The sequence below is a fragment of the Tachypleus tridentatus genome, chromosome 9 (genome assembly GCF_004210375.1).
Source record: "Tachypleus tridentatus isolate NWPU-2018 chromosome 9, ASM421037v1, whole genome shotgun sequence".
Lineage (NCBI taxonomy): Eukaryota > Metazoa > Arthropoda > Merostomata > Xiphosura > Limulidae > Tachypleus > Tachypleus tridentatus.
Genome location: NC_134833.1, coordinates 37,601,861 through 37,629,300, shown reverse-complemented (window position 1 = coordinate 37,629,300; position 27,440 = coordinate 37,601,861). Strand labels below are relative to the sequence as shown.

Here is a 27,440-nt window from a genome sequence, read left to right as displayed (position 1 = left end):
GTGACACATTATTCATTGCTCTGCTGGAAATAAAGGTGGTGAAAAGCAATTAATGGGGACTAGTTTTATTCAATCGTTCTCGGCCTGGCATGGTCAGGTGGGTTAAGGCGTTCGACTCATAATCTGAGGGTCACGGGCTCAAATCCCAGTCACACCATTATATGCTCGCCTTTCAGCCGTGGGGGCATTGTAATGTCAATCCCACTATTCATTGGTAAAAGAGTAGCCCAAGTGTTGGCAGTGGGTGGTGATGACAAGCTGCCTTCCCTCTTGTCTTACACTGCTAAATTGGAGACTGCTAGTGCAGTTAGCCCCTGAGTAGTTTTGCACAAAATTCAAAACCAAAACCAATCATTCTTCAATATCTATTCCTTCATAAATACATGTTATGCAAAACAAACATAACAGCTGGAACTTATCTTTAGATATGCATAGCTTTATATTCAACTGACATCTGATAGTTTATAATGTTAACATTGGTTGTAAGTCATATAGATCTTGTTATTAACAATATCACTTGTTATTGGAGCAATTTAGTCCTCTCCTTAAACTATCTGCAATGGTCTGTCTTATAATATACCCATTCTTTAAATATAAATATCAGTCGGAAAGTACATTTGATTCTTGTGTTTTAGCTGGATATTTTTTATGATTGTTAAATTGACTGATTCTTTAAATTTTATCTATAGAAATTTTTTATAAATTTTCTTGCCTCTCATTTACATGTAAATGTTTGTTTTTCCTTTCAGAAATGTTATGAGTGGGCTATTCTATTGGCTGTACAGTTAAAATCTTTTTTGATGACCTCTGATAACAAAATAGTCTCAACAATAGTCCACAATTGCTATGTCATCTTTTGGAACTCTGCTGTTGAAGTTGAACAGAAAATTGAAAAACTGTTTTTAGAGGATGGCAGACATCGCCAGGCTTTGCAGCTACGCTGTACAGCTTTACAGTTCTTGTGTCTTAAAGTTGAAGAAGCTAAAAATGTTGCAGAAAAAGCACGCAAAGCCATGTTGTGGTTCCTTACCAATTCTAATGATCAACAAGAGGTAGAACCTGATCTTGCTAATAAGTTTTTTTTTTCCATCTTGCACTCAATTGTTCAAAGTGTAATAAAACACAATGATTCTTGCCTGTCTTTGGTTTCTGTACTATTGGGAGTTTTGCTGGATTGGAATATCACCATGTATCGTCACTGCAGTAATTCATCTTATAAGTTCGAGTTGACTTCACAGTGGGTTGCCATTAAGAAAGATCTTGTTTCAATTGACATTGAAGAAGTTTCTAGGCTCTTGAAGAAGTGCATTGAGCTTGTAGATGCTGTTACTCAAGTTCTGATCCCACAGGAATCCTATTTAGAGAAACAAAGAAGTTTGAAGCAAGTGGACAATTATGAGAGTATTGTTAAATTAATTAGCTCTGAATTTTCAAGAACAGATTTGCTTTTACAGACACTGGATAGTTGTTCAAATATCGTTTTTGATTTTGTCAAAGAACTTGGAAATAGTGAATCTAACACTCAATGCTCACCTGGAGTATCTCTTGCTATCCTACCTGTCTTGAAGCTACACATGAAGTTATTGGTGAGGCAACAAGAAACTGATCTTCTGTCTGTTAATCAGCTTTTAACACAAACACGTTGTAAGGTTTTTACTGCAAGTCTTCGACTTCTTAGAGAATTGGTCTACCAATCACAAGGTATGTGTAGATGTTTTGCTAATTCATCTATGTATGGTATACTTGTTTATTAAAAGCTTCTGTTTAATATGACAAAGATCAATGATCATTCTTCTGGATTAATAAATAAACCTAATTTAAAATAAGTTCATGTCTTTTTTTTTTTCATGCTGAATCAAACTTTTAATGATAAATTCGTGATGTTGAAGGCAGACCCAAGTTATAAGACCTTCCATGTTATAACCAAATAAATAGTTGTATTACCTGATACAGTATCTATAAACAACTTTTTTCATTTTTAAAATTTTGTTTAATTGCTACAATTAACAAAATGCAAAAAAGGAAGTATGTACATCAATATAAAATCAGTGCATGAAATTGTTGTTGAATCATTTCAAAACAGTTTTTTTTACTGGAATCTTTTCTGCGAGATCATTTCTCTGTTGCACTATTTGTTAGTTTTTCTTTGATATATGATGTTCTGTTATTTATATTGGCCATTATCCATAAAATAAACTAAAATACAGGACAATTCTACATCTGTAAATAACATGCAGTATTCAAATAGCCAAAATACTATGTTACCATTAAAGACTGAACTAGCAGAATGTTCTGTATTGGCAAGTCCAATGTAGAATGAAGGAATATCTGTAGTATGTCCAAATGTGTAGTAGAAACAATGGCATTATGACTGGGGAACAATGTGTGCTATTTAGCTCCACTGCAAAAAATATTTTTGAGCTTCTATCAAGCCTTGAATGAAACTTCTGTATACATGCTAACATGTGCTACACTAATCTATAATGCAATCAGCATCACAGCCTTCCACCAATAGGAGAGTGACATCCTCCATGTATAGTACTTATGAGCACAATGTGCATTACCATTAACTCATTTCATTATTGGCTACTACTTCGGATTTTTTTTTTTATTATTATTGGTAAACATGGAATTTTTCACGCATTATTTTAACATCATTTGAAGTTGTAGTTTTCTTCCTGTTATTTTCTTAATTTTAAGAAACTTAGATAAATATGAAACCTTTAAAACCTGACTCAAATTCTTTTCAATTAAGTTGATTTCCTCTCTTAATCTATTCATAAGATTTGGACATGTTCTAGAATGTGATATGCTTTCTTTGATAGGAATTTCTCTAAGTCTTTTTTTTTTTTTTTCTACCATGGACATACCACCTACTTCAAAAAAACAAGTTTTATGAATCAGCATGACTATGAATTTGCATATCCACATTTCTGACATCTCCTGAGGTTCTGACACTAAAATGGAAGTCATCTGCTGATTCCACTTGTGATTGGAGACATTGATTAGTGATTTTTACCATCAAAGTGCAACAAGTGATTTGATTTCGTTCTACTCTTGGATCCAGGATTTCCAACCTCCTGAGACTTTTTTTTTGTTGTTGTTGTTCAGTTGATCCTACCATCCAGTTCCTTTCTTCTTGATGAGGAACTGGAAAACTGACCTTCTTTTGTTTTGATTACACTGGTATGTAATGTTCTTTCCCCAGTGATTTCTCCAGTTAAACTCAACTACCTCTTCCCTTCTCAATGTTAACTGTTTAAATGGTTTTTTTTATGACAATTCACCTCCAGTGTTCTCCACTATGTTTAACATTTCTCTCCCCTACTCCATCATTTTCTTCTAGTAGAGTACAGGAGAGCATTACTTCAGTCCCAAGTTGTTGAAAACCTTGATGCAGAGTTCTCTTCAGATTGGTGTGACTTCTTGTATGGAATAGTGGATGTACCATGTGGTTGGAAATAGGGATATAGAGTAAGACCACCACTACAAATATCTTCAGGTATCCAGGCTGGTTGAGTAATTTTATATTTTGCTCAATTATGATACTCTTTGCTCTACCTCTATTTGGTAAAGAGTATTCACTGTATGAATTGAATACAGGCTTCCATCCCACAGAGATACAACCTTCTAGCTCACCAAGTGGGTAACACTCCACAAGTTCTCTCTCTATAATGCTACATATCATAAAATATCTCATCTTTTTAATTTAATTATGTAAATGTGGTCCCTTCTCCATCTTATCAGTTTGGGTTCTAGCATTCAATTGTGTAAGGTGAATAGTATTCCTGAATTAAAATTTTCCTTTCCTGATGTACTTAAGCACTTTCAGAAGTTTTCATATCTTAGGTTTATCTAGTTCTATGAAAGTTAATCACTTTTTTGTATGGATCTAAAAGTGGTATTTGTTTCTAACAAACTATACTATTGGTATTAAATTTTCTGTTTAATAGAAAGCAAGACCTGGAAAGCTGTTGTGCAAGACGTTTTGGAAGAAGCAAAGAATTTAGAAAATGGACTGGATTTGCTTGTTGGTGATTCTAATACTTTCAGCAATTCTCTCATGCTATCAGGTAGCGTTCTGTACTTGTTCCAGGATCTAGAATCATCCTTTTGAACTTGTACAAAAATTAAGACGTTCTTGAGTAATTGTGCAAAGTACTAGTTGTCTAATTTAAAAAAGATAAAAGTAGTATTGAAATGCAAATGTGTAATTTTAATGTTCTATATTCTGTTGTCACACCTTTATATCCTAGACATTTTTCATCATAACATTAACCCTTTTGCTATGTAGTTCGGATATATTCAAATAAACATTTATATCCACTGACTGCAGGGTTTGGATTTACCCCATGGCTGCAAAAAATATATTTAAAACAATTATCAAACCTGCATGCATGCTGTCATCTCTGTTTTCTGCTGTGAAACCTGTGTTTGTGCCTCATTACAAAAGTTGCTAACTTTCCATAAACACTTCTAAATATGGAATTCAATATAAACACAGCTTCTTCATATATGCTAATTTATCTAAATAATTAGTTTTATATTTTATTATAATGATTTTTGCCTTTTATTGATTTAGTTTGCCTATTTTTATGCCATTTACTAGAGAATGATTTTCTTTTAATTTTCGTCAATTTTTTGTTCAAATCTTTTTCACTATTCAGTATTGTTCTCAAGGAATTGTAGAGCTAAGTCACTACTTATTATTAAGCTGAACTTTATGTGTATGTACATGAAATATATGAAGAAATCATAGGTCATTGAAATTATCTAGGATTTTTATTACTATTAACAGATGTAAGGCTAAGTTAACTGTATATTTTCATTATTAGTCATGATTCTATGCTTGTTTGTTGAAAATGAAATAAAATAGTTTTGGTATTATGCAAGAAACATTAGGAATGTTACTTTTGATTTTTCTGTTTTATGGTGTTTGTTTTACATAGTCAATATTTGCTATTTAAAAAAAAAATTATCTACACAGGAACTGAAGCTGGAAATCTTGGAATTATATTCTTTAATCAAAGCTGCTATCAAGAGGCTGTACCATTTCTTGACCTTAGTTGTAAATGTCTTACTTCCTTGATTGAAAGATCAGACCTGACATCTGAACTCATGAAATCATGCACAGTATGTATTAATTATTAAAAGCAGAAAAATTAGACATGAAAGTAAGTCTGATGGAAATTAAACAATTCAACTTTAAATTAGTCTACACAAGTTTCTGGAGAAAATTAATATTTTTTGAATAGTTGAATTGTTTTCCACTTGAATGAATAATTTTTAGTCCATTTTATAAGCAATTTTCTACTTTGCTAATAAAGAAGAGACATTAAACAAATTGAAATAATTGATTTGGAGATGGTGGTAATTTTGTCACATCACGTGTCCAAATTCTGTCAGCACTTTAAGAAAAAAAAATGTATATTTGAACTGTACTTTGTTTTAAACAGCTTCTAGTCAAACATCTTGTGCTCTCTCAGAATGTGGTAAATCCAATTATTGCATGAAACTTGAGGGGGATGAAATCTAAGACTCCTTGCAGGTCATAAATTTTCTACCAATTGAATCAGGTTAACCCACTAGCAATTAGTAATTTATGAGAAGATTAATGGAGCTATCCATTAGACTTAATTCTGGTTTATAGGTTATAATGGTCAAAACGTTTTTAACATCAAGAATTTATTCATCAGAAGCACAAATATACCAGTTTTTTTAGGTTTCAAAGACTATATTGGTTCAATGACTCATCTGATTTAGGATTTATTAATGTGATTCTGTTGTAGCCAATCAGTTTGAAATTATTGTATATGCTTTTATTGAATGAACTTTTAAAGTTCAAGAATCTCTGATCATTATGACCTACAAACTAGAACTAAACCTAGTTGATAGTTCCAGTAATCTTCTTAGAATTTGGACTGTGATCCCAAAGAAATTAATGCTCCTCACTTTGGGAATGTAAGTGCATTATAAGAGTGATGGTCAAATCCCACTGTTCTCTTAAGATAACTGATTGAATGCTGGTGTCTAGCTCCCTGCCCTCTATTCTAGAAGTTAAAAAATTATGGATGGCTATTACATGTTATAGCTTTGTGCAAGTATCCAAAACAAAACTAACATTTAATGAAAATGGAGAATATATCATACGCATATTGTTAGGAATTATAGTAATGTTAATATGTAAGTTATTTTTATATTCTTTGTCGCACTTAACTAATAAATTATTTTGGAGGTGCATTGGAAACTTAAAATATGAAATCTGATACTGAAAGACAAATTGTAGGCTGTGTTTACATATTTTTCTAATTTTGTTTTTTGTTTGTTTTTTTTACAATATATGCTCATAATAAATTCCAAAACACTTTCTAACTTCTAACCAATCTCAAATTAAACTGAAGCTTTATACTGAGTATTACAAATTAATTTAAAATTAATTTAAAAAATTAATGCTGTATTATTAGTCTAAGAGAATGCTAAAAAGTTCATCATTCTGAAATGGTAATTTTATGTAAAAAAACACTTGGTTAGATTGGTTATGAATGTTTGTTGAAACCTGATGTTTCATAGTGTGTAAATTTGCAATATTCTTGCTTTTCAGAAGAATTATGTTAATTAGAAATCTAAAATTTCCTGTAACAGGTTATTTTAGGCTAGCCTAAAATTCAATGTGAAGAGGTTATATTGCTTAAATTTCAAAAGGCCAGTAATTACCCAGTTTCTTTAAAATGACATTTTATTTCTGGATTAATAATTTTATACGTTTTTAATGTTATCTTTCAGACATGGTTCATGGAATATTTATAACATAAATAAAATTGCAAACTTAGCAGTAAGAAAGAATGCAGGGTGGATTTTATTAATCTCCACAATATAATTGTAGTATAATGTACTTTTTAAGCCATTGTGGTAATGTTAATAAAATTTCATATTCTCTGTTTACTGATTTTCAAAATGGAAGATAATTTGATAAATTTGTAACACTTAAACTTTTCAGTGTGCTGCAGAAAATCTCAAGGATTTTTCAGTGCATAGTCTTTGTTGTCATGTTTATACAGAACAGAAGATGAAGTGTATTGTCTAGTGATAATGTTTTCACTGTTCTATTTTCAGGACAGTCTATTTAAAAAGTTTGAGCTTCTTGCTCAGTGTTACTGTCAGATAGGAAATTTGAAGGAGGCTTTAGCAGCAGTTGTGAAAGGTCTGAAATGGAACATGAACAAATTGAATACAGCAATTGAGATCTGGTTAAAAGTTAAGAGAGAAGCTTTTAGAAAAAACAACAAAGATATTATAAAAATGTAAGTTCCAGATCTTAAGTTTGTTTAATGGCTAGTACTATGTACAATAGGGTTTTTGTACAACATAATATTCCTGTAGCTATTTACTCTAAAATGTTCTTTTTCAGATGGTGAGTGAGTGCTAACCTTCAGTTATAAGTTCTACAGTTTTTATGGTTATATTTAAAACATACTTGACCATAAGTAATTAAATTCATGAAGCTATAATAAGTAATTGAATTAGAGTACATGCTTGTTTTATAGTTAATATCTCGCATTTTCCATGGTCCTACCTTGAAGATTGCTCTCATAACTTAAAGGAGATTTTATGGTGGTATTATCATTGAAAGAACCATCCCAATAACTTCTTATGTTTCCACTGAAGTAACATTAGGTATTTACAATAAATGTTTTGTACTTACAAACTTAACCAATAATTTATGCATGCATAATGCTTAAAATCATGGTATTATATTTAGCAACTTTACTAAATTCTTTATATTGCCTCAGTGGAAAGCAGGGCCTATTTGTTTGCTCCTGTCATTTTGTTCATTCCAGTCTTGTGAATAGAACGTCTTAAGTTTGAACAAAGGGGCTTGGACAAAAGGCACTGCATACAGTTTTCAACTTGTCTTACCTATAAAAGTCAAAGGTTATAACCAAAATGTGGAAGGTGTTTCATAAACATAATTTGCACTTGTTTACTTTTATCTAACAAACAATGAGCATTAAACATGTAAGAAAAATTTCAACTAGTACTATGTTAACTTGACTTTAAAGGAAGAATACTAGAGAAAGTAAATGCAATTGTTTAATGCATAAGTAAGAATCATTACTTTAAACATCTCTTATAATAAATTTTATGCCTCACTGTTTTTCTCTGCTATAATCTAGTTTTTATGATGTTTCTAATAATGATAAACATAATAGAATGAATTCAGCAATAATTAACAATTTAATTTTCCTAAAATTATAAAGAGCTTTTTGGTAATCACATTTGTAAATCATGAGATTGAATTTTCTCAAGAATTTATGAATTTTACTGTTCTAATGTTTAGAATATGTTTTCCCAAAGTATGTTTAAACATTGAACTAAGAGTTTCATTGCATATTTAAGAAAATGTAATAAAACTGTATTTTGGTGGATTATAAATAAACTAAAACATCAGCTGTAGTCAATTTGTGACAGTCTAAGAGTTGACTAGGGTAGTAGTTAGTGAAACTAACTTCAGGTATATGTTGAAATTTTCTCAAACTATCATTGTGTAGTTGAACGTAAGACTTTCACAGAACTTCAGAAATTTTTCTTTTCATGTATACATCTTTGAGAATTCTAGATTGTTATAGATTATCAAAAAAAAAAACTTGACATTTTTAGTCTATTTACAGCAGATGTGTTAACTTTCTTCAAGGGACTGCTACAATATAAAATTTGTTTTTATAATCTGTGACATTTTTAAGACCCTCAACAAAGCTGTAAACTCAAACCCAGTATTAAATAAGACAAAATATTTCTTCCAAGTTGTTTGTTATCTTTACAGAATATCTTTTCATCTTTCAGTCAGCACTGAAATACAAGTTACAAATTCTTCTTGTAATCTTGGCAGATATTTATACTGTTTTATGACAGTCAGTAGTCTACAAATGAAGCACTACTTTTATGGAACAGACTGTATATAAAAAGAAAATTATCCACACTCTTGCATGCCTTGTCAGCACCTTCACAAACTGTAAATTACTCATATTCCTGAGGATTGTACAGTGACAGGTGTCCAAGTCAGCTTTATAGCTTTTTATCCATTTCTATGTGAAGAAAGAGAGAGAACACAACCATGTTAAACACTGTTCCTTTCTCAGATAGCATAAGAGAATGTCCATTGTTTTGGGTATAAAATATTTCTAACTTTAAAATAAAATGCTACATCTTTTATCTTTTCCTGTACTGTACTTTGTAAGCATGAAAGTCAGTCTTTTTTTTTTTTGTTTATCAAACTCTTTTGCTCTACAGAAAAAATTGCCCCGCTACTAACAAAACCTTTTCCAACATTTTAGAACTGTGGTATATCTCACATAATTACACTAACACTTTTTAACTATATTCCAAGTCTTCATTCTCTAAAATGGGTGTTTCATTTGAGGTGTGCATCAGTCCTCTGGTGGGACAGTAGTAAGTTTATAGATTTACAACACTAAAATAAGGCGTTTGATTCCCATCTATGGATACAGATATCCCAATGTGCATTTGCTATGAAAAATAGTGTGTGCCATAACTAATGTGCTTTATAATTGTTTATCATACACAAGTATGTATTTACATACATTATATGCACAAATTTTGGTTAGTAGGTTTAAACACAACAGAACAGTTGCAGTGATGCTTACTTTCACTGCCAGATTTGTACACAAATGTTTATGGTTGTTTACCATAGTTTGTCACCTTCCATGAATATGCTTACTCAATACACCCAACACAAAATAAAACTAAACAATTCAGCACAGCAGAAAATTTCAAGAATAATGCTGAATAAATGTTTTAGTGGAAGTCGCAGCTTGCCCATGTGATCATGGAAGTTTCAAACACTATTCTGGGCTTTCTGGCTTTTCTTTATTCATCTATCTCTACCATGTAAATGTGCCATTCTTCCTTTTTGCAGATTTTATTCTTCATTACATAGGTATGACTTAACATCACTATTGTGTAAAGCTTTTATATAATTGAATAGCTTATGTTCAACTTGGAAAAAAATTCATTATAGCTTCAAAACTGTTTAAAATGTATAGCAGTTGCCTCCAGTTGTGCATTGTTCATATTCTAGACATCTGTTAACATCAACTGTCCTGTGTGAAAACTTGAATTTAAGCCTGTTTATGACTCGAATTGTTTTGACCAACTTTGTAAAAACTATGAAATTAAACGTACTATAGTTCAGAATGTACGTGCATTGTTATAAAAGCTGGCAAGCTTTTACAAAATATTACAAGTCTGTTTTAGATTTTTAAAAATCAATTATTTTAAAACATTTCTTTCTAAAGCTTTAAAGTCTATGTGAAAGATGATTTTTTTTAATAAGAATGAAAACACCTTTCATATTTTATTTGTATGGCCTATAGAATCTCAAATGAAAAGCTTTCATTTGTTTTTTGTATTTTTTTTTTACCCTAATACTAACTAGTGTTATCATCAAATTAAAAATTATGAAATATAAAAAAGTCAATACAACCTTTTTATAATATTGACAGATTGTAAAATATCTATCTTAACAGTCAATATCTAAGCTTTTCACTTCCTCTTGTTTTTGATTTTGTTTTAAAATATTTAGACTAAATACATGACATGCAGTTAAACACAGAAGGGAGTACTCAGTGTAAGAAACTGATTGTTACAATTATGTGAGACTTTTCACTTGAGCTGGTTTTGGGAAATTGTTAATTTACTTATCTAATTTGATGTTTATATTTTTTACATTCTAGTCAATTTTATTGAATATATGAAAATATACAAGAATAACAAGAATTTGGACTTGTATTACAGTTAAAGGATATTTCAGTCATTTGCACTCAAGATCATACTTTATCACTAGTTTGTTTTTAAATGCTGGTACTCGATAAAAGTCCTGAATTTTGTTTCAAATATACATTTTCAGACATAGGTATATCAGGTATTAAGTTATGTTCCAAAACTACTGTAATTTAACTGGTATTATAAACAGGTTAAATTCTTTCAGTCGTCTTGGACAGAAAAACGTGATCAAAAACAATGAAAGTGAGGCATAATGTCTACTTACAGATGATAAAATAAAACTACCATTTAAGGAATTTTGTTTAAAAGAAGCTGCTTTCTGTTAGTTACAAATAATCCAGTAGCAATGTCAGAGAATTATTGACACCTTTTAATGACAAAATGCTATTTAAGGGGATGTGTTGTTTAGGTTTGACTTTTGGTTTTATGTATCTCAGTAAAGCAACAAAAAGGTATGTTTGTATTATGGCCTATCAGTAATTATGTTTCTAATCAGTGGGACATTCAGAAAAGAGCAAAAAAAAACAAACTGGCACTTGTGAGGGTATATGCATCATGTGACTCATGAAATATGATTATTATGAAATTAAAAGTTAGATAAGAGAAGTTTATTTTAATTGTTCCAATGCTAAATTTATTAACTTAAATTGAAAATAAAGCTATTTAATTAAATTTTGAATATAACTGGTATGCACTTTGACCCTCCCATGTACGTAGGAGTAAAATGTGTGTACTGTAGAAATTGTATGACTTTAAGTAGCTTGGAAGGTGGGGGTGACATTTCACTTTCATTCCCTAATGATCAGTCAGTTTTCTTATTTTTTGAGAATTGCCTCAATCCTGATTTGTAATGTCCACTGTAACTCATTTCTAGTTGTCTCAGGGTTTCATCTCAAGTGGATCATGTACAAGATGTTACTGAGATTTGTAGCATAATCACAATTAACAATCCATTCTCAGTGACTTTCCACTACTATCTATGAGGAGGGTTTATTTTTTACAAACAACTTTTGAAACAATCAGAAGTCTGATCAACCAGACTATGATTCAGTTAACTCGATGGTTAGGTATAGGACTTCTCTGAGACGGTCAGTCCTCTTATGAAGCTTTCTCTAAAGCTCTTGAAATAATGCAGAATTTTCTTTTGGATATTATTTCACAAAGTATTGTAAGGAATTGAAGATACCATTTGTAAAAATAACTGTCATGGTTAACAGTATTAGAATTTGTTTTTATCAAGTTAATTTGTGGTAATTTAAGACTAAATCACAGTTACCTTGAAGGACCTAATATGTGGAATCACAGGTATAGTGATTTGTAGTGGTGGAATTATAGAGAAGACTTTGTGTAAAGCTGAAAGAAAAAGAATCCTTTGTTGATGAAAATGGAAGTGGTCAATTATGTAGGTCAAAAGTATACTATTGCACTGTAATGTTTAGTTAAGAACTAAATAAACTGTATTTAAAGATTAAAAATAACTCGATCAGCAAAAAAAAAAAAAAGGTCAAAACAATGAAGTTCAAGTCTTGATTTCTTGAGGACAGAAATAAACTTTGCAAAGACATAAAGGAACCTCTTATAATTCCAAAGTTGCATTCACAAATGGCATTTCCTCTACAGCTGAAAAATCAGAAAATTGGGTCCCAATAATGTGGAAATATCTATGCTCTGTGTGATAACTTTAAAACAATCCCTCAGACACAGGGTAAAGTAGGATACAATACAACCATCTCATGAAAAGCAGATAGTTTGTAGACTGAACCTGGTAGATGAAGTAATGCTTGGAGCTAAACTTAACGCTTGACCTCAGATGGACTTAATATGTTCAACATCAAATCTTGAAAAATTAAACATTTTGCACATGTATAGGACAATAAGGTATTTATTTGTATCATACTATTACAGAGCTTTGTTTGTATGCATAGCCTAAAACCTATTTCAATTTATACCTACTAATAAGTAACAAAGTACAGCTTTTTACTTTCAATATTTGTATTTCATTTAAAAACATTTGTCAGAAGTTTAAATAAACAGTATTAAGGGAACTGGATTGAAAATCTTGTTTACTAATAAATCAAAACACTAAATGCACAATTGTTACTTTAACTTCTTAGATATTTCAAAGATAGAAGAATCAGTGAAAAAGTACTAAGTATTTTTATTTATTTAGAGTAATATATTACAAATATAAATGAAGTGACATGAAATGACTAAGGTTGCTTTTTTTTTTTCATTTACCCTAATATCCATCTCTCCTTTTAGTTTCTGAAATTATCCCTATAAACAGACTTAAAAAATTTTATAAACATTTGTCTAAATTTAGTATTTTATTGGCTAGATAGTTTGCTTTTTTTTTTTTTTTTAACACCACTTATGGTGTTAATGTCTTTCACTTTCCTGGCTAACTTTTGTTTATAATGTCAAGAGAATAGCCATAAAAGACTGGTGTTATATTCGACAAACTAATAGTTATGCTCCTACATGTAGCAGACAGTTACATGCTTATGTCTGTATTAATGTAAAACTTTTTCTTCAACAGAACTATCCAACATCAGTTAGATAAGTTGGGAATAACAGTAGATAGGCTTGATCAAGTTGAGTTACTTCAAGCAGAATTAATAGGCTACAAAGGTGAAAGGTATTGTATTGTTGTTTTCCATTACATTAATAAATGTATGACTATCATGAATAAAATACATTAATATTCTGTTAAACTGTATTAAATGTACATAATTAGGTTGATTTTTTTCCTCAAGTAACTGTGGTTTAACTTTTATAACATTCTGATTGCTTCCTAATTGTAAAATGTTTTCAGTATCTATACAGCCCTTTACTTTGCAGGACAATTATTACTCACGTTTTTTTTCAAACTATGTATTATAGTTATGCTGTGTTTTGAGATAATGTTATTTTAAAAATGTGTGTGTACATGTACCCATCCATATATCTTATGTATCCAGTGTATCTGTGTGCTGTCCCTCATTCTCGCTGCATAATATTATGCGACACTGTTCTGTGAGACATTTTCCTTAACATAGCAAGGGTTATTGTTCCAAATGTTGCAGTAACAGCTGCCTTCAACTCATCATTAGTATAACATAACATATGGATGGACTTATGGGCCGCCCTGTATATTATTTCTTTTTAGGCATTTGTCTAGATAGTATGTACTTAAAAACAAGTTTCAGTATTAATTGTGGAGCAAATAAATACTTACAACTATTGGAATATTTCAGTATGTATCTGATACATGCATTAAAAACCCTTGTCAGAAACACTGAAAAAATTTAAAACTAGAAGGGGCAACCAATAAACAGCAATGACTACCTGTTTTGGAACATACTTTGCATCATGTTGTCCACGCTTAGTGTGTAAATTGATTCTTTTCATTAAAATATTAAATTGCACAATTATTTTTAGCAGTCTCAATTGTCATAGTTTTTGAAGTTTCTGATTGTATGGTAAAAGAATGCATGTTAAAACTACCATTAAGAACATGGTTAATGTATAGATTGTATGGGATGTGAGCAGACCAATCAGTATATTAAATTACTACTCTTTAGTTACTTTTGTTCTTCATTATAGTAGATGGTGAATTGCTTATAAATTTAATTCTTGCATGTGTATATATCTTTATGAAAATATTTTGTTTTTCAAAAACTTATTGGATACAGTTTTGTTAAAATAAATTTTAATGTGATGAGAACTGGGTGGCTAATATAATTTGCTAATTTTTGTATGATTCGTTAATTCTATTTTCACCCTGTTTGGGGTTTTTTAAGACATTTGAACTACACTTCATATGGTATGATAAACATGCTCAGGTATGATTTAAAATTAAGTTACATTTTTAATTCTGAACTGTTGTGCAAGAAATTGTACAATATATGCAACATAGTATGAAATCTATATTGAACTGGAAATGTGATTTTGTGGGTTTCTCTACAGAATTTTACATTAATAGTAAAATATTTTGTTAAAAGTAATTGTCCTAATATTTTATGCTCATAAAACTAGTCACGATGTTTGCCAAAGTATGTGGTAGATAATATATAATCCAGTGAAACAGGCATACCAATTCTAGAAAAACAGAACATACAACATTTACCATCTAAGAACAAAACTTCTTGTACTAGATTCTCTTTTTGAAGAGATTAATTTTATAAGGCAGAAATCAAAATATTATAAAAGAAGCCTGCAATTACAGACAATCTGGTATTTTTCTAGTTATTATTGGTGTAAAAACCTACGAAACAAGTAAAATTTACAGAAAGATGTGTTAAACTTTTAAGTGAAATTTTATTGGTATAGAAGTAAGTTTAGAAAAAATACATTAAAATGATTATATACATTTTAGAATACAGATAGGAAGAAACTAGAAAAGCATACAGATGCCGAGAAATCGCTAAACATTATTGTATTAGATGGAGTTTAAGTGGTACACTTAGTTACACGATAGTTCACTAACTTTGTGCTGTAGCAGTTTGTTTTTTACATACATTAATATGAATAAAATCCTGTTTATTTCAGGTATGATGCAGTTGATGCTTGTTATGCTGTAGTCCTTGCACTCCTACAGATTAGTGAAACTAATCTTGAAAAAGGCTTTGTTCTAACAGAATTAGCAGAATTAATTTGGAGTCATAATTTTCCATTCAAATGGTACTTATTTTTACCAACCATATTCTAGTAATTGTTTTGTAAACCACATTAATAAACCTTTTTAACTTTCATATTTATTACTTTCAAATTGTAAATGGAGCATCCATAACAACATTATCAAATTGTACCAGCTAAAAAAACGTTTTCAAATAGTTGTAAGTTGATCGAAGAAATGTTTATAAAGAAACATATTCTGTGTCAGACTTAAAGTTAGTCATGTGATGAGAAAAAAGATATTTCTTGTCTGTATAAAAAATCTAATTCAAAATAAAGTATCAGTAATTCTTCCAGAATAACGCCAATATACGTATTTGTTTAATAACATAAGGATATAGGGAGAAGTTTTGTATAAGTTGTACCAGTATAGATAAAATGAATCAATTTAGATATCATTCCGTGTGTGTGTGTTTGATTATTTCAACAGACTTCAAGGCTGTTATTAGTTTAATATACCATTGTTCCTGAAGAATAAATTATTTAACTTTCAGGACTGCAGCTGAATGTAGCCAGAGAGCTGTTGATTTGCTGGAAGAAGTCATCAAAATGAGTGATTTGAGTGAGTTTCAAATGGTTCAGGCTAAACTGCAATTGGCTAGCTCCTATTTCTGGTTGTATGAGACAAGAATTCAAGAATTACAAAAAGTTTCTCAGGTGGGAAGAGACTTGTGTATAGAATAGTACATTACATTATGTTTAACATGAATATTTCATGTTTGTGTCAATACGTTAATTTTGAACTGTTTAGTGACTATGAAAAGGATGTTTAGCTTTCATACATACAAAGTGGATATTAGTTCAAACCCATGGTTACAACTGTGCAGGGTTACTACTTTCTGACAAAGTAGTTATGAAATGACTATTTTCTTCATCTATTCAATTAAGAAGTATTGTAAAATTTTGAATTATTGAATTAAAATATTAGATGTTAATCATCAGTATTTTTTGTTGATGACCACGATCTGTCTGCACTTGTTACCTTGCAATAGAAAATATGCATTCATCTTACTAAAATTTGAAATGTATGCTAAAAAAATGCCAAGTGTACTGAAAAATGTTTCTCGCTATTATTAATCACTGCTGCTTCTGCTTTCCATGCTCATGACATTACCACTGCTGTCTTGCATACAGCAGTCTTCACTGCAATCTAAATTGTTTGCAAAGCCACACTTTTTAAACCTTTTTTTAATAGATTCTACTTGTATCCCATCATGCATTTTTCATCTATTTGCATAATTCACTTAATCTTCCTACTTGACATCATTTCATGGTTACCATGTGCCATTCATTCCATGTACAGTTGTGTTAAAGTTGCTTTGAAATTGAGGTTAATAATTATCAAATGGCTGCAGCATGGAAGTCATTCTGCTTGGTACTGTGGATTGGCCAGTATTGCTGTTTTTTCAGTTTTCTCTTCACTGATTTCATATGTTCTTGAAGGCTATCTAGTGCAGTTTGAAGTGTGAGATCTTGGTTCAATGTTTCCACTCCCACTTCAATCAGTTTACCAGTGAATTGTCCAGTCATCCACAATCCTCTCTGCCCTTACAATTATACCATTCTCTTCAGAATTGTCTTTAAGTTAAATTTTTTCTTGAACATTCTCCCATCAGTTAAGATACACATGATCATTTTTAAACATTACTTTTTGTTGCCACCCATTCTTGTACAATTTTCTCTCCTTTAATGCTCAAAGTAGCAACCAATGGCACCTCAAAATGTACTAGTCAAAACTTTTGAAAAACTGTACAGGTAGGTAGTACTTGAAAAAGATATGGTATTCAAAATATAGTCTTGTTTCTTGAGGTCAACTTATGAACTCCTACTTAAATTATCTTGGAAACTTTTAAAAAACAGAATGAGGTAATGAATTTAGTTTTTTGTACACAGTAAAAACAGCTTATTTACGTTATAGTGGAAAGAACCAATTTCATCCTTCCATAACTACTGAAGTATATACTTTAGGTATATCCAGGTAAATGTTTCTAAATTTTTTGTGCAGGTTCTCTGCATGTAATTAGTGACATATTTGTTTTATATTTAGCAACCAGAGAAGTTTATACAGTAAACTGAGGTATGACAGTACTGATAAAACCTTTTGTTTTCTAGATAAAGATTGTAGTTTATTTATAAACTTGTGCTTGCTTATTCTATCTTTGTTACCAATGTTCAGTCGTATTCTCTACATAACATTTTTCAGACTTTCAGTTTTGTGGATATTAATACTTTGTTGAATATTGTGTGCTTGAATACTATATTTTTGTGGCACATACTGCTCTGGTGAGTTTCCAGTCTGGGATAATTTTGAGACCATCAAAATATTTTACAGGAAAAGAAAGTCAAGAAATTTCAGACCACTTTAATTTTTATAATGTTAGACATTTAACAATTTAAGTGTTTATATCAAAATGGTAGAAAAAGGAAAATTTTGTCTAAACTTCACTTAAATTAGGTTTTTATTTTTGTATTTTTTGCTAATTTTTTCAAATTACACAGTAATATTCCCACAATATCAATAGTAACTGATATTACTAAACAAAAGTTTCCATAAAATACTATTGATTTTCTGTCTCTAAAAAGGACCTGGATTTTTAAACAACCTGGAGTTATTTCCAAGTGAATGATACACAAAGTAAAAAAATCAACAAATGATTACAATAAATACTTGAGCAAAATAACTTGATTGAGAATGTTCATGAAATGTAATGAGCTACATCACCAGGCATCTCCGGAGTCTGCTTAGTGTACTCTTTTCTCCTGGGTTTCCCATATTTCTTTTTGAAATCTCCATATGGTTTGTTAAAAGGAATTTTTCCAGTCAAAAGCATGGTAAAATTAGATTAAAACATATCTGACAAGTTCTTGATGACAAGAAACTCACTTGAAGTAAAAATGTATCTCAGGATGAAGATGGCTTAAGAAGGTTGAAATGTTCTCTGCTTTATTTTGGTAAAAGTGTTAATTACCCATACCAGCCATCTTGAGATGCATATCTGAAAAATGTTTTGGTTAACTTGAATTATTGTACTATAAACTAGTATTTGTGAATGAAGTAAATATATATCTTTGTGTTCCATTTTGTGTTTCTCCACTTCAGAATTAAACTTTAGCTGGATAATAAACAGCAGTCTTTTGCCATAGCATATGGGAAAAGTTGTATGTAATTACTTGTTAATATATTTTTTTCTTGGAAATTAGTTTTATTGCCACATTTTGAATCAGTGTGCTTAAACAACCATTTTCAAACTAATAAAATTTTGTACTGAATGTGTTAGTCTTGTTCTAATTAATTAGTTTGGTTATTTTTTTTAAATAAAATTGTAAACTGTGTATAGTATTGTTCTGCTGGAAACATGAAAAATTAAATATTAACTAACATATTTACAAACCATACAATTTGAAGGCAAATATCTTTAGCAAAACTGGTACAACATTCTAAAATATTAGGATTCAAAAACAGTGTTGTGTAAAGTTGAAAGATGTAACAATCGTTAAAAAGCATAATGTGAGGTAAAACTAAACTTTTTTTTGTGGGGGGGGTATTTCTTGACTGTTTTTCATGAGATTAAGTAGAATATAAAATATTGGAGCTTAATTTGAATTTGGTACTGTACATACTATTATAGGAATTTGAAATATGAAAGATCCTTGATTTATTGAAATTCAAAGGTGAATGTTTAGCATGACAACTATTTTATTACTAGTGAAACATAAATGAAGGTGAGCTACATGTTTTATATCAAAATATTTTATTTAGATTATTGCTTGCCAATAATACCTCTATTTTTAGGAAGAAGTAAAGAAATCCCCCATAAGTTCATTAGAAGACAAACAGGAAACCAACCGACTACCTCAAGGAGATGAAGATGATAAAGATGATGTTTGTGATATCAATCCTGCTTATCCCCATGTCAATCTTCAGCTAGAAATTGAATCATTGAAACCTTTGGACAGTGCTCTAAATCTATGGAAAGATGTTTTTCTGACAAAAAATGGTGTTCAACAAGTTATTGTTAAAGACAAACAGATTATAGAGTACATCAAAACTGCAGCTGAATTATATGCAGTTTTACAGCATGTGAGTGATTTACTGTATTTTTTAATCCAGCATTTAAAGTTTCTTTTCATGAACTGTGTAAATTTTCAAAAAATAATTAATTGATTTTTAACAAATGTCCCTAAATTTACTTGTACATAATGAACTTTTATATTCACTGTGAAAAATAAATGGTATGATATTGAGATTTTACAGATATGTTTATGGTCAATGAAAAACTTTCCTAAAATATACTTTAACTTTTTCTTTAGTCCATAGGATTTAAAATGTCTTTGAAAAATTATAGCTTTTGTTACCACTCAGGTAAATTTAAGTTCCAAACTGTACTTACTACTGGAAGTTAGTTATATAATTGAAAAATTGAACCTTAGTTTTTACTTTGAAATTTGTGTACATATTTTTTTGCTTCTTTCATATTGTTTTTCCTCCAAGATTTATCAAGAAATTCAAGCCTTACATGTCCTCCAGCAATCAGCTCACCTACTAAATAACCATTCTGAAGAGATTTATTCAATCAGCCGGCTTGTTCACATTTTGTCAAAATTTAAAATGTTGGATGTAGCAGAAACTTTAGTGAAGAAAGGGGAAGATCTTCTTAAAGAAATAACAGATGCTCAAACTTTAAGTTTACAGTTGCCCATATTGCAATCAAGGTTTATGTTGGCTTACTTAGAGTTTCTCTACCATTCTGGAAAGGTAATGTGGTTCATAATTACTGAAAAGTAAGAAAATCTTTTGTTTCTGGAGGTATTATTTGTGGAGTATTACTTATAGTAGGAATAGGCCAGATGTAAATTAAAATCTTAAACACAATACATAAACAAAATTTTATAAATACTGTCTACACTGAGTAGCAAACAAACATACTGTAGAGTAACAGCTACCAAAGTACTTGTGAAAGTTGGTAGAGAAAAAAACAAATTTCACAATACCACAGATTTGTTTATCCAATTGACTAACATTGTTGGGAAGGCATAGCTCTATCCTGCATTCACCTTGTATAAATGTAATTGCACACAACTGTGAATAGACAGTATATTTTTGACAATCAAGAAAGGTGCACCTTTCAAAAGTGCTTTAGTTATAGGATTTTTATTATTTTGCAAGAAGACTTCCTAAACCTGAGTGTTTTTCTGACATTATAGTAAGCTAATGTTAATATCCAGGAAGTGCAACCTTTTTCCTGTTTTTTTAATATGCTATAGAATTTTGATGTTTGTAATATTGTATCTGGTAAAGTAAAATTAGAAAATTAGCTTTATTATTACTGTTTGAATACACTGTTTTAACTTGCTGTTTACATTTTTGGGAATACCATTTTTGTGACTGTGGCACAATAAACTACAGAAAAAGATCTTATTGATAAATTATCACTGGCTTGCAACCACCTTTGTAAATAATTTTGGTTACTGGTAAAAATATTCCAGTGCCCCTTGATGATCAGTGACTAAACATTAGAACCTACCGAATTTTGTCAGTCATTTACTGCTAATTTTGAACTCTGATCATATTTAACCTTATTTTTGGAAGCAGCTTTCAACCATTTTCATCTTTAACTAAATATTTACTGAAGAGACTCTTGACCAATATACCAAGCAATTATTATTGATTTCTTGCATAATGTGTGTAAATATAATGAATTGTACACAAAAACCACTAATCAAACAACATTTTGGCTATTTACTAATAAGGTTACATAAAAATGAAAGTTAAGGGGGTAGAAAAACTAGGGAAAACAAGAGGGTATAGAACTATTAGCTGTCAAAGCTAGGGTCCAATGCTAGGAAAGTATTCCTGCTGTACAGTTGCAGTGTAATTATGGATAAGTTAAGTATTAACTTTACAAAATTTCTATTATTTAGTACAAAAAATTAGTTTTCAATATGATAGACCTTTAATTATAGAATTGTGGCTTTCATTTCTTTAACATTTATTATGCATGGTAACAGCATCATGACCTCAATACAGAAATATGCATAGTCATACAGCAAGAACAGTAACAGCGTAACAAACACATCAATGTTTTAAGTTTGATACTTTTTTCTTTTTTTTTTTAGTGAAAGTACATTTTGACAAACTGTTCATCAATGTAATCTGTGTAATGATACACAGAATTTTAATAGTTGTAAAACAGAATGCTGTCAAACTTGGCAGTCAGACTAAATATGTAGGAAGGATTCAATTAGTAAATAGTTTTTTTTCTATTTTTCATAGTTTGATACAGGCCATAAGTTGTTGAAACAGTTTGATAGTTCTTCACTGTGGGAGAAAAACACCAAAACAACTATGCTTCTTCAAGCTGAAACCAAACTGGTAGCTTGTCTCTTCAACTTGTTGCCATCATCAGCATTTAGCAATGGTTCTATTCAAAGAGATGACTGTGCTTCTAAAAATAAGCTATTTCCTGAAAATCCTACCATTTTAGCTTTAGATGCTTGGAAAGTCTGTATGGGACTAATCAAGTATTTATCTTCAACAGAAGCACAGAAATCTTGCAAAGGTAATTTAGTTTTAATAAGGATTGTCAGGTTAAAACAAAGTTTATAGACATTTCTGCCACGATGTAATATTCTTAAAGGCCCATATGAGCATCTTTTTAAGATACTTAGGAATATGGGATCACAAGTTCTTTTCTGTGTGTGTGTGTGTGTGTGTGTGTGTGTGTGTAAGATACTAATCATAACCTTGGTACTATAAGAAAGAAGCATATATTTATAGAAGCTTACTATGTGCAGTAAAAGTACCTTTTGTGGTTACAATATTACTTTATAGGTTTATTACTTTTACTTTGAAACTGTTACAGTTCAATATTCATATAAATCAGCTGTGGCGTGTGGGGAACTGTCAAGCTTCTAGTGGCATGCTATTAACAATTATTATTAGGCTTGTTCATGCTTGATCTGAACCTGTTTTATTTGAAGGTAACACTGTACACCTTGTGTGATTAAGAATTATATTCTATAATGTATGACTACTATCAGAACTAGACAGTTAACAATTGTAAAACAAATGTTTATATTTAGTTTTTGCAATGCAGAAACAAGTGGTACAAATTGTACTTTTCCAAAATGTGCTCTAGACATTTTTAGCTGCTTATATATTGTTTAAATTGTAGATTTTACTTTGAGAGCTTATAGCACTAAAATGCAGTTTTTATACCTCTGGTGGACACAGGTTATTTTGTGTCTGCATTTTAGAATAAAAGTTATTCATGTTTGATATTCACATGACACTACAACATCAGTGGTAAATGTTGCTCTAACTCTATATGGAGTTTGTATTGTGGGGTGTGGCATATGATTAGATAAGACAGTAAATAAATGGATGAAATTCATGCCAGTTGCTATGAAATCAATCTTACTTTAGGTAGGTGTGCCTTTTCACATACTTTGCAGTTTTTACTAGATTTTCAATTTACTAAAGAAACACTTACTTAGTGTTATTTTTTGAGTGCAAGCAAACAATTTTTCAAGTATCTTACAACTTCATGAGATATACAACAATAAACTTGTAAAGATGTGTAATAAAATCTAAAAGAAAAAAGTTAAATTTGTTTTTACACAATGTTTCACATTTATTTTTTTATTTTTTCTACTCAGTGACTGAAGTATTTGTTTGAAGATTATTTAAATTTGTCTGATAATGAAGTTGGACCATCATTTAGTCAAATCTGATATAAAATTTCAAGTTATTTGAGTGTAAAAGCATGTATTCAGAACTGTAATCATGAACTTAGAAGTACGGTTATGACTAAAATTCTCATAGAATAAGACAAGACTTTTAATCACTTTTCAGTGATACCATTTCTCTTCAACAAAGAATAAGCAGAATATTTAACATAAAACCTTTAGAGTATCTAAGTGCACAAGTAAAAAGCAGTCTGGAACAAATAGAGAAGCTATATTTCTATTTTCCAGTTTTTAGACTATTGATGATTTGACCCTGACCTCATGTCTTGTTTTAGAAGGGTTTCTAGATGTGCAGTAAAACAGGTAAATGGTTTTGTCAGGTCGAAGCTGCAGATTAAATTTAACTTGGGAAAAAAAATGTATAGTTTAACAGATAATTGTCTAAGCTAATAGTGTAACATTGTAGCTACTTAGTCCAATTTGGACCAATGAACAACTTTCACATGTTGAGTGTGCACCAGCATATCAAATTTTAAAATCTGTAAAAATAACTAACTATTTTGACAATTGTTTAAATTAAACTTTCATTTTATAACATTTATTCATTGAAATGTGCAAAAAAAATTAAATTTTAACTTGGATTTTTGTATTGTTCTGAGAATTTTTTCTCTAAACAATGCATTTAAGCATTTATAAAAAAAATTATCCAATCCTTAATTTATAGGCTTATGTTTTTTAAGAATCTCGTTTTTTCAGGGTTTTGTTTACTGTTATTTTACTTTCTCTGAATTTTTTTTGTGCACACCCTTTTAAAATCTCAGTATGTTATGTGAACAACTACTTGAATATCAGCTTTGAAAACGGCTATTTAAAAAAAACAGAATATTATCTATTTGCATAAATAGAGTGAATAAAGTTGTATGAGAAGTTATTATAGTTTCATGGAAAAATTATCATATGTAGCTCTTGCAGCACAGGTCAGTGGAACTTAGTGAGGATTTTGGAAAACTTAGAAACAAGCTATAGATCTGGAAATTTGTCTTAGTTTCCTAAGACATTGTATTCATTCCTGCAGGTGTTTTACTGTTAAATTACATTTATTTTAAAAATAAAATGTTTTTGTTGGGGTAATCCCAGTCGCATTTAAAGAATGTAGTAGGCAAAGTCAAAAATATTTTGAGTCAGATTTCATCAAATTCTTATTTTATTTGCTTTTTTGTACTATCATTAATTTAATTCACTTAAATAGCATAGCTCACTAAACACATTTATCTATTGAACAAGAAACTATTTAAGAAATAATTTGATCTCAGCCAAGAGCTTTGCTACCTCGCCTGGTCTGATGCAATTTTGCTGGCAGGTAATTGGTTACTGATAAATTTTGAGTTTTTTCCATGCTTTGAAGTAGTGACTGCTGTAAGCAGTGAAATAAAATATCAAAATAAATGTAAGTAATCAAGTTAAAAATGATTGGATGTATAAATTGTAACTTTCTAATTCACAGTAAAATAAAAGTAAACTACAATGAAAGGATGTGGTTTTAAAGTATTTTAAAAAGTGTCAAAAAATTCAATTTAGAGGAAAAAACAAGACAAATCACATATATTTATAAAACTGAAACTAGATTGTGATTAGTAAGTTTTTAATTTTCATGCAATGTGGTTAAGTATTTTTACTGTGGAAAGGAAAAGTTAGGGAATATCAATAACCCATGCTTCCTTACCCCAGAAAGTTAATGTACCCTTTATTTTTGTGGTGTTTCTTGATTGCTGGTATTAATACCGTTTGGCATATGAATTTGAGTCTGAAATCATTCTACCTTTTTTAAAGTTCCCAGTATTCTTTTAAAAACATGGTTTGTCCATTTAATTTCTAGTTTACACTACATTTTAATCTTTGTTTTATCTTGCACTTGCATTGATGTAGGTGCTGGTGTTAGCATTTATCTTCTATTACTTGAACAGTAATGAAGCTTCATACTTTTATCTTTTTTTTCTCTACAGTTGTCATATAAAATTAACAATGCTTTCTTGTCATTGTGTTACAAAAATTCTTTGTTATAAGAATAACTTGTCTCTTCCAGATTATCTCAGCTACAAACCTGCACTTCTGCATACATTACTAAGTTCAACAATGTTAGTTGGTCAGCTATATATAGATGTTGGTGCACCTAGAGAGGCTCGTTGTTACTTAAAAGACACACTGAAAGTTGCACAGGAAATGGCATTGGCTTGCAGGTCTGTTTTTTGTATTTCCTCGGTTTGTTTTTTGTTGAAGTGATATAAAGATTTATCAGTACTAATCTGTTAGAATAGAAAGATATTTTGTAGCATTTGTTTATCAAGTATTTATATTTAGCCATGGCACAAAAGCATATAGAATGGCCAAGTTTTTTCAAGTTAAAACCTTTAACTTGTTCCATCTCTTGAGTGATTTTGAGATATAATAGCATTCATGGCTATTGAGGATCTCTTTTTTTAAACAGAATGTAGAATATATTTTACCAATTATACACTTCAAAATAATTTATTTTAACCTCCTATTATTAAAAGATATAAAAATGTATAATTTGCAGAGTATGAGGAGACTTTAAAGAAATTTCTTCCTAATTTCAATAATACAGCTCTATAATGATTAAAACTTGTAATATATAAATGCCTTATAATTCTAGTTTCGTTGAGTAGAATGTATAAATTCTTGTGTGTTACACTCATTACATTATTTTAATTAATTTCTGGTCTAAGTCATCAGAATTACTGATCATTAGTACATTTTTACTTCACTGGCATAGCTGTGATGTTCTTATTTTAAAAAAGGCAAAGTTGGGAAAGACTATTTATGACAAAGAAATTGAGATTTTGTTCTACCATAGGCTAGTATGATATACTTGTATAAAGGAAGTATCATCAAATAACCAGTTTAATTTTTATTCCTCCATATTTTTAATATAATAAATCTAAATAGTTATTGTACTTTCTGAAACATTGACATTATTTTCCTCAGTTTCTTATATTACTTTGATCTAATCTTCCTAAGATATTTACCTAGTACAGCTAAAAAAGAATAAATTACAAGATGTCTTTACATTCCTTCTTTCAGAATTTCAAAATTGTCTAACAGTAGAGCACTGTGACCTAGCTTCGAGTGTGCTTTTTTAAGCCTTTTGTCTTACTTTGCTTTTGATATTACTCAAATATAATCTGTGTTCCTAAGAATCTTTTGATACATACTGTTTGTGATTTATCAAGTATATTCCTAATTATGTTTACTGTTTTTAAATTGTTTATTCTTCTCCAGATCGGCAGAATTTCTTCTTACTCTTGCTAATCTGGATGCACTTTGTGAAAACATTAATGATTGCAGAGTGAAGTTGAATGGTGTTGAATATATTTTACACACTAGTCTACCAGCAACTTCTGTTAATTACCAAGTAGTAAGAGAGAAAGATGAGCTGAGTGATGGAAGTGATGAAGAGGACTTTTTGGTAAGAAGACCAGGTCGTAGTTTGCGAGGCACAGTACGAGAACAACTACTGCATGGCCATCAAGAAACGGGATCTTCTCCTGTTTCACAGCAACGTGTCAAAACTTCTATACCAACTCAGTGGGAACATTCCATAAGCTGCTGTTGTAATCTTTGCCAACATATAAAACTACATTCTTTGGAGCTAGAGATAGTAGGTCTTCAAGCTTACTGTTTAGCTGCAATGGGGTCTTGTTCTCAGGCTATTAGATGGTTGAAAGATGTTTTGAAACTTGTAACTTTTTTAACCGACAAGGTGGATTCTCTTCTCAGCTCTGCTGTAAAAATGATTTCCATCAACAATAATGTGGCAAATAAGCAAAAGTATGGAAAAACAAATTCTGTTATCAAAAATACTTCATTTTTACTCCCTTTGTCTAAAATTAGGAGTGAACTTGCTAGGCTTTATATATCTGATGGAAATCATCAGTGGGCCCTCAAAGAGATTAAACTGTCTCTGGTAGAACTGAAAGAAAATCTCCAACCTTTCTACGTGTCAAATATGTATGCTTTAATTTTGTACCAGCAAGCAATTCTGAGACTTCAAATGTGTGGTGCAGAAGGTTATAATTTTATGAACATCTCAAATAATGTGTGGTTTATCAAAACAGTGGAAAGCAATGCACCTGATGCTTATGTTAGTCCTATAGATGAAATATCAAAAAACATTGCAAAAAATTTCCCTTGATGATAAGTTTGATACTAAAATAACAAAAGAGTACTGTGAGGTAGAGAAAACCCCAGCTACTTTTATTAAGACCAAAAAACCTGTT

General features: G+C 30.3%; 1 protein-coding gene across 2 annotated transcripts in view; it reads left to right on the top strand.

Moving 5' to 3' along the window:
• Window positions 1–27,355, top strand: part of LOC143225078 (uncharacterized) — a 38,764-nt gene extending 11,409 nt beyond the window's left edge. For both annotated transcript variants that reach the window (XM_076453798.1, XM_076453799.1), the window contains exons 4-15: window positions 750–1,701; window positions 3,954–4,073; window positions 4,988–5,133; window positions 7,114–7,301; window positions 13,340–13,438; window positions 15,331–15,462; window positions 15,951–16,113; window positions 19,250–19,537; window positions 19,949–20,212; window positions 21,731–22,016; window positions 25,229–25,382; window positions 26,443–27,355. In XM_076453798.1, coding sequence (XP_076309913.1) covers window positions 750–1,701; window positions 3,954–4,073; window positions 4,988–5,133; window positions 7,114–7,301; window positions 13,340–13,438; window positions 15,331–15,462; window positions 15,951–16,113; window positions 19,250–19,537; window positions 19,949–20,212; window positions 21,731–22,016; window positions 25,229–25,382; window positions 26,443–27,355 — 3,705 coding nt within the window. The remainder of the gene's footprint in view (window positions 1–749; window positions 1,702–3,953; window positions 4,074–4,987; window positions 5,134–7,113; window positions 7,302–13,339; window positions 13,439–15,330; window positions 15,463–15,950; window positions 16,114–19,249; window positions 19,538–19,948; window positions 20,213–21,730; window positions 22,017–25,228; window positions 25,383–26,442) is intronic.
• The last annotated feature ends 85 nt before the right edge of the window (window positions 27,356–27,440 follow it).